Source organism: Acanthopagrus latus, chromosome 1, assembly GCF_904848185.1.
Source record: "Acanthopagrus latus isolate v.2019 chromosome 1, fAcaLat1.1, whole genome shotgun sequence".
Taxonomy (NCBI): domain Eukaryota; kingdom Metazoa; phylum Chordata; class Actinopteri; order Spariformes; family Sparidae; genus Acanthopagrus; species Acanthopagrus latus.
In genome coordinates this window covers 5450106-5458496 of record NC_051039.1, presented here as the reverse complement: position 1 = coordinate 5458496, position 8391 = coordinate 5450106, and the positions used below count along the sequence as shown (strand labels likewise).

Genomic DNA, 8391 nt, shown 5'->3' with positions numbered 1-8391 from the left:
TAACCCGTCCTCCTCCTCCTCCTCCTCCTCCTCCTGCTGTTCTTCACTCTCGCTCCCTCCTCGTCCTCTTGGCTAATTATTTTCCTATAAGCCCCCCGCTTCCTACAGCGCAAATAGCAGAGTCACTGAGCGAAAATTATGTAAATATTATTAAAGGGACTCAGGCACGGAAATTCATTTTAGGTCGGCGGCAGCAAAGTAAAGCTCCGTCCCTCGGATCCCCCTCAATTTATTTGCAAATAAAGGCGGAGGTGACCGGGAGGGATCAGGGATATTTAGCCGGGCTGTCAACACGGGGCTCCTCCGCGCGCCGGCTCGCCAGAATTAATGGTTTTAATAATTGGGATTTCAGTTTCCAGGGACTTGGTGGCGTTTACACTTCCTAAGCTAAACACACTCTTTTCTTTCACACACACACACACACCTGCACATTTAGGAGAATCCGTCTTCTCTTCTGTCCCTAAACATGCTCTTAATTCAACCATCCTTCACTTTCTCACACCTTTTTTTTATTTCTTTAGCTCAGCCAACAAATTGGTGAAAAAAAAAAGAAATAATATATATATATTAATGCGAGCCTGGCACATCAGTCGCCTTCCTCTTCCTCTCCTATATCTTTATCTGTCTCCCTCCTCCTCCTCCTCCTCCTCCTCCTCCTCACCCCCCGAGGGACTCACAGTCCTATTAGAACAAATGACGAGGGGCCCGGGCGCTTTTGTAAAAAAAAAAAAAAAAGAAAAAAGAAAAAAAGGCGCAGGCAGACGGGCGCGCGCCTGTCCTATTATGTGCGACACATGATCAATAGGGCGATAACGCAGCAACATCAATATAAGCGACAGAACAATGAGGGATATCATCGGACATCTATCTTAATATAGCCGACTACAAGGGCCGTCTGACAACCGCGGCAGCTCATGAAAATTCCGCCCCACGAATCTGCCGCCATCTCCTCCTCCTCCTCCTCCTCCTCCTCCTCGTGCGCTCAATACACCATGCGCACTCACGCACGAGTTCGCCAAAAACACGCGCACACACACACACACGCACACACACGCGTGCGATGCAGCTGGCGCGGCTATTATTTCCCCATTTCAATTTGACACCCCTGCCTTTCATGCTAATTCTATTATTGTAGGAAGTTTATGTGATTCCATATCACTAGAAATCGGTAATGTCTAATAACCCTTTGGGCTGAAAGGAGGAGGAGAAAAAAAAAAAAAAAAAAAAAACTGCCTGGAGACCTGCGGCAGCCAGTGGGAAAATAATTACTTTCATATCAAAACTCAGCAGGAGGCGCAGGGTCCTATAGCCCGCGGCCACTAACCTCATTCCAGCTCGGCCTTTCAAATGAATAAATTTGTTAAAGCAATAAATACAAACAGCCAGACGGACTTGAGCCCGAGCTCCGGCTCACTACACAGAGAAAAAAAAAAGGAGGATTTATCTGCTGGAACACGACAAAAACTCCAGCCGCCATGATCCAAGCCTCCGCCACACAGCAGCAGCAGCAGCAGCCTCCCCTCCTGCACCTCCTCCACCTCCTCCACCCCTCAGAAGACAGTGATTCAATTTAAACAATAACTTTATTTATCAAAATGTTTACATATAAATATCATTTTCTCGTCTTTCTTTACAATATCTGAGGATTTTTGTTGTGTGTAAGATGTTTTATTGTCGCCTAGGGGTTTTTTTTTTTGTTTGTTTTTTTTGTTGTTGTTACAAGTTGGTCACCAGAAAAGAGAGAAAGAACCTGCTGCTAAAGGTGTCGAGGCCTAAAGCCTGAATATGAGGACGGCCGCGGCTTTTTGTTCGGGGCCATCTGGATTGATCACACATCATGATTAAAAAATAGATGAGAATTAAGTCTCCTGATTCCTGATATGTTTTAGAGTGTCTCAGCAGAGCTTTGGGAATGTTTGAATAGTCTGAGCGGTTGTTCCTGGTCCTTTGTTTATGTTTGCTCCTTGCAAGTGTTAGTCCATATCGACATCCTCTCCATCTGTTCCGGGTGTTTCTTGACAGTCTGTGTTTGCCTCGAGACGCTCGGAGAGGTCTGGAGACGCTCTCTCCTCTCTCGCACCCTTCTCTTTTACACACAGCTCGGAAACTTGGCAGCCGCCGGTCGCTGCCTCCGTCCGAACTTTCAAACTCCTCTCCTCGCCACTGTCACTGGACTGCGCCGAGCTCAGCCGGGCCAGAGCCGTCTGAGCCGCGCTGCTGGGCGGAGGAGAAACAGGAAATCTTCCATTACTGCAGTCACCACCACACTCCTCCGCGTCTGCTCCATCCACTCTATTGCTAATGTGATTGTGGTGATGCTGCGTGTCATGCTCCGTAGGATCCGGGTTTAGAGGCTTAGTGACAAAGCTGGAGAGGTCGGAGGGAGCGGGGCTCCCTTCACTTGGCACGCACCTCTGTCCCAGGCTGAGCCTGTTAATGCTGCTGTCCTGACACGGTGAGGCCTTCAGGGCTGTTTGGGGCACTAGAAAGCCCAAGGGCTGATGGGTAATGGGGTAAAGCAAGAAGTGACCTTTGCCCACCAGAGTCCTCTGACTGGGCAACGAGGGGAAGTCCAGCTGAGATTTGCGTCGAGGCGTGGCGTCAGAGAGGAGGCTCTCCACGCTGAAGGGGTTGCGTTTCTGCAGGGCAGAGGACCTCGGGCCTCCAGGGCTGGAGCTGTGCGTGCTGCCTGGAGAAACCTGCTCCGGTTCTCCTGCGGTTCTTTGGTTTTGGTGGTTTTGTAGTTGGCTGAAGTCGTGTCGTGTTTGGTCACAGCTGGAATCGGTTTGGTGTCCTCCTGCTCCCTTTGTTGCTGGCAGTTCGATGTGAATAGTCCCGTTAACGCTGGATGGCTGCTGCTCGCTGTCGGTGAACTGGGAGACCCCGCTGTCGCTCTCTGAGCCTCCAGGTGTGTGGAAATTGTCACCTGTGAGCAGTTTGTTCTGCGACTTCAGCAGCTTCCTCTCATGTTTCCGCTTCTTCTTCTCGGCGCGCTCCTGCTCCCGGCGGGCGATCTCCTCGGGGTCCATGGGCTCGCCGCTGCACGTGGTCGGGTGGGAGTTGTGAGCAGGCCGGCCCGGCCCTTTCTTTGTGTTCTCCTTTTTCCTCCATTTTGCTCGTCGGTTTTGGAACCACACCTGCGCACAGACACACACATATGAAACACACACAAACACAGGTGGAAGAGTGACACATGAGATAAGTTTCTCTTCCATGTCAACACCTGTGAAACACCACCGCTGAGGTCATACATTCAATCACAGTGTTCAATATAATGTCACAATTTGTTTTCAGGTTTGAGGGGTTCGGGCTGAATTGAGTTGATTAATGGTTCAGTTGATTATTCTGGTACACCAGATAAGAAATCGTCAGCAATTTTGATGATCAATGAATCATTTGTGGAGGCAAAATGCCAGATTAGCTTTTTGTGTCACCGTGCGTCAGACATCTTTGTGTTTTTCGACTGAATAAGCTGATTTCAAGAGGTCAGCTCGGCTCTGGAGGATTGTGACGGGCGTTTTTCACTATTTTCTGACATTTTACGGACAAAACAATCGTAAAAACGATGGATCAGTTAATCGGCAGTGAATATAACTGTCACAAATGGGACAACAATGAACATTTTATAAAACAGGGCCCACGTTTATTTCAGGGCTGGACCTACGACACAAATCATGTTGTTATAATCCAACACAATATTCTTTGCTTTTACAGATTTGTGTATAATATTCACGTGATTAAAATCTGTGGTCACCTTTAAGGACGTCTTTGTGTATTTTGGGTCGTTGTCTTTGGCTTGAGATGTTCCTAATTAGACAAAACGTCTGTGACAACCTCAGACAACAGACCTCACACCTGCCACCACAATAAATCAGTGTCACACTGCTTATCAGATGTTAAGGACAAAAACCATATTGCCTGCAAATCCAGACAGATTCCAACAAAGCCCTGAAACAAGAGGAACCTTTGTCCTGCCTGCTTCTGTCTGTCTGTGTTCACTGCTGTAAAAACACCTGGAGTCCATCAGGTTAATGGGTCGCTGAGGTGGACCAGCAGATGCACACATGTGCTGCTGTTAATTACCAATGAATCCGCCGATTGCATTTAATTGTGCCGTCGCTGCGTGCTCCTCCACACCCGGCCCTCATGCGCTCATATGGGGCTTAACGCTTCCCCGGCTCTGCTCCCTCCGCACCGAGCCAACAGAGGCAGCCTTCCCCCGCCTGAGAGCGCTCCCCAGCCGGCCTCTGGGCGCGCTCAGAGCCGCGTGTTCGGCGCTGATAACGGCGGGATCGGGCGGGACGTTGCATAATAAGGAACGGGGACACCAACATCACCGAGCGCGACAATAGCGCTTCTTATGAATTGTTAATGTTGGTTATATCTTTTCCCCCCCGCAAAAAAAAAAAAAAAAGAAAAAAACCTGGTGATAACGGAGCGCTAAGCAGCTTGAGGGAACAATAATCTGAGGTTTAGGAGCGAAATCCCCCCCAAACAACATCCAGCGACGGCGAGCTGCGCTTCTGTCGAACCGAACACGCGTGAGAATTATATGTGGCTCATTTCAAGATCCATGTTCAACCACACAGAGCCTCATCAATACAAACACACTGAGCCCAGAGCCCTGCTAAACCTGTAGGTCTATTATTATTATTATTATTGTTATTATTATTATTATTATTATTATTATTATTAGGAATTACATGTGAATAATTATCGAATATTATTTTTAAAAAACTGTCTTTTTTATTGTATATAGTTCCTTTAAAGTAATTGTTAAAAATATATAATCTTAAACTCTTGTATTTTGTTAAAATATTAATTAAATTATTATTATTTTCTTGGTATCTATTATTATTATTATTATTATTATTATTATTATTATTATTATTATTATTATCTGTTAAATTATATAAATAGTGTAGTATATTTATATATTTTAAAAAGTATCATCCAATAAATACCGTAGCAAATTTATATAATATCCTGATAAAATAATAGTACTAATAATAGTAATAATGATAATAATAATAGTAACAATAATATAAATAATAACCTGAGATAATATAAATAATAATATAATAACGGCTTCATTTTAAACTGTTATAAACCTAAAATAGACAATAGATGAAGGAGATGTGGGTATAATTGTGAATCAGTTGTCAAATAATTGGATAAAAGCTTAATAAAAACACTGAATGTGAAGGAAGGGTTTCCATTTTCACGCCTTGGTTTGCTCAGTAAATAGCCTTGTTTTTATTAACCCATAAATCAATAGTCTGCCTCCATGCATAATTCAAAAGAGAACCTTTATTGATGCTTTGATAATTGACAAATAGCTGTCTCGGTGTGGGGCAGGCCTGCACGAGCGTCACTGAACAAACGCCCCTCTCATATTTTCTTTACGACAGTTTTGTGGATTTTTGATACAAAATTGAGATTAAAAAATATACATATATATATATATATTATTTTAAATCAGAACATAAACTCAAATCTGTTTCTCCTCCAGCAGCGGGATGAACTCGGTGTGACTCGTGTCTTTACCTGAACCCTGGACTCCACGAGGTCGAGCCTGAGCGCGAGCGCCTCCCGCATGAACACATCTGGATAGTGACTCTCGTTGAAAGCCTTCTCGAGCTCCTCCAGCTGCCACCCGGTGAAGTTGGTCCTCGTTCGTCTCCGTTTACAACCGGGACTGTCCTTATCCGGGTCCCCAGAATCTGCACGGGTCGACGTGTGCGTGTGCGTGTGTGTTTATGAGGGTGTGTGTGTGTGTGCGTGTGTGCGTGAGAGAGAAGAGAGACTGTCATGGCAGAATTTGGCTCCTAAAGCTCAGCTCAGTGTAATCACACATTTCTCTTACATATTTATTATTCTTTTTGCTGGTGAACTCAAAAACATTTAGGCCTAAAATAAACTTTCATGTCTTGTTTAATATTAAACATTTTAGGAAGTTAAAATATTTGATAAATGCAGTTTTGTTATTTGCTGCCTTCCAACAATCAGCAGCTAACATACATTTTATCGAAATAATAGATCATTCTTCCCTGTATTTTTTAACATACAGTGAGCTGATGCAGTAACATTTTTAATAAATCAGCCTGCACATAAACTTTTCCTGCATTTCTTATTAAATTCACTGAGCTCTCAAACTTTTAAACAACGATGTTTTCTCTTTAAACTGACTTTCTCGCTCCAAGTCTCTCCTTAAAGCCTAGAAAGAGTTCAATTTAGCCTAAAAAAATACTAAATATTTGTGTTATTTGGCCATAAAACAATCCACATCTATTCACTACAGTGTCTATAACAAAGCATTGTTTCCACACAGGTGTGTTGATGAGCCGGGCCTACCTGAGAGTTTGAACTGCTGGCTGTCGGGCGACAGCAGCGGGTTGGAGCTGACCACCGAGGCCGAGCAGGAGCCGTTAAGTAATCCGTCTATAGAGAAGGGGACTGCGGCCGAGGACTGCAGCTGGTGCCCGCTGGCGAGCTCGTAGACGTGCTGGTGATGGTGGTGGTGGTGGTGATGGGGACCGAGCGGGTACGGGAAGCCCACCAGCCCGCCCAAGGAGCCTCCGAACTGGGCGTGAGGATGCTCGAGTACCCGACTGTCCATGCTCGCCCGGGCTGCGGCGGGGCCGAAGTGAAGATGCAGAGGGAGGCAGTGTGGCTGAACATGCAGTCACAGAAACAAAAGTCAGGGAGAGGAGGAAGAGAAGGAGGAAGAGGAGGCGGAGGAGGAGGAGGAGGAGGAGGAGGAGGAGGTGACGGCGGATGGGGGAGAGAAGGGAACCCAGGCAGACGGTCGTCTCCCGCGGCCACGGTACGGTGTGTGTGTGCGGCGGCGGAGAGAGCAGAGCGGGGCTGCGCGAGGTATTCACGTTTACGGTCCAGCCGAGATGTCAACCCTGCTCCTTCCGTCCGCGAGCCAGCTCATTAGGACTCCTCCATCTGCTCGCGGGACCAATAAGAAACGTTAATCGCCCCGTGACGTCAGAGGCGCGGTTAATGGAGTAACGGGAGAGAGAGAGAGAGAGAGAGAGAGAGAGAGAGAGAGAGAGTCTATCCGGATCGATCGCTAATTACACCTCGCGCGCTCCTTTAATTCAGCCCTGTCAAAACAACGAGGACGAGGCTCGAGCGGCGCGTGCAAACAACCGCGTGACTCCATTAAAAATCTCACCAATAAAACCCGCGAGCTTTATTTTTTATTATTATAAATTTTTTTTTTCTAGTAAGGAAACACGTTTTCCTCCAACTTTCCCTCCGTCTCTCACTCGTGCGTGCCTTGTGCGTGCATGCGTGCGCGCTCCCGCACCGCGTGTGTAAGTGTTTTACAGGGGCATTCAGGGCCAGATTGATCCAATAACAGCGCCTTTATCATCCCCCCCCCTCCTTTTCCTGAGCTGTCACATCGCATTTTAAACTACAAGCCTCTCTCCATCTCACAGGCACCCCCACCACCTCCACACACACACACACACGCACACACACACACACACACACTCACTCACGCAACATATCCACTGTGCGCCAAACTCCGCACCATTATCTCGATTTTTCACCTGAGCAGCTTACACTCCTGTTTAGTTGTAAATGACGGCCGGAGTTAGTTCGTACATGATGTTTGTTTTTTTGTTTTTTTAAATCTTTTATCCCAGGAAGTCAATACAGCCGCCATTAAAGTGCGCGTGTATCGATACAGGACAACATCAGAGGGATCCAGTTTATCAAGCTTTTCACTCTGTGGTCCATTATCATGAGCAGGAGCAGGTTTCCTCAAATAAGGTTACTTATGAAAATAAAATATATGCGCACTAAAATAAAACTACCAATGTTGGAGGTGTTCTTATTGATCATAAAAACATTTTCCCTTTTAAAACAAACAAAATAAAAATGGCAGTGAACACAGGATATCAATTATGAGACCGTTTATTTAAACAGTCTCAGTTTTGGTGCTTTTCCTTCATGTCACCTGGTCAAACTCCACCTGCTCATGAAGATCACATGATTATAATCCAGCTCCACAACAGATACACGGAGCTTCAGGTGGGATTGTTTAATCTCAGTCACTAAAACTCAAACCACTTAATTTCTGCTATTTCAGTAAAAAAAAAAAAAAAAAGTTCCTCTACCAACAGATGGAAGCAGAGAGCAGCAGTGCAAATGAACTAAAAATATTCTTTAAATGTATTAATGCTGATGAATAAATATTTTACTAATCCAGTAATAATGATTTTAAGTTATTCTACGTACGCTGAGTGAATTTTTACATTGACTCAGGGAGATTGTTCAGAGAAATTAACAGCTCGGGCCCCAGAATAAAATACCAGCATTAACGTTTCGGATACATCTGTACGTACGTGTTCATCAACAAGTCTACTGGAC

At 45.4% G+C, this 8391-nt stretch overlaps 1 protein-coding gene across 1 annotated transcript; it reads right to left on the bottom strand.

Annotated features, from left to right (window-relative positions):
• Nucleotides 1-1564: 1564 nt before the first annotated feature.
• LOC119017180 (homeobox protein unc-4 homolog) lies at nt 1565-8075 on the bottom strand. Its single transcript, XM_037093683.1, has 3 exons — nt 6355-8075; nt 5548-5723; nt 1565-3137 (listed from the first exon to the last, which is right to left on the bottom strand). The coding sequence occupies exons 1-3, from the start codon at nt 6617-6619 to the stop codon at nt 1974-1976; spliced, it is 1605 nt and encodes a 534-aa protein (XP_036949578.1). The 5' UTR covers nt 6620-8075; the 3' UTR covers nt 1565-1973.
• Between the last annotated feature and the right edge of the window lie 316 nt (nt 8076-8391).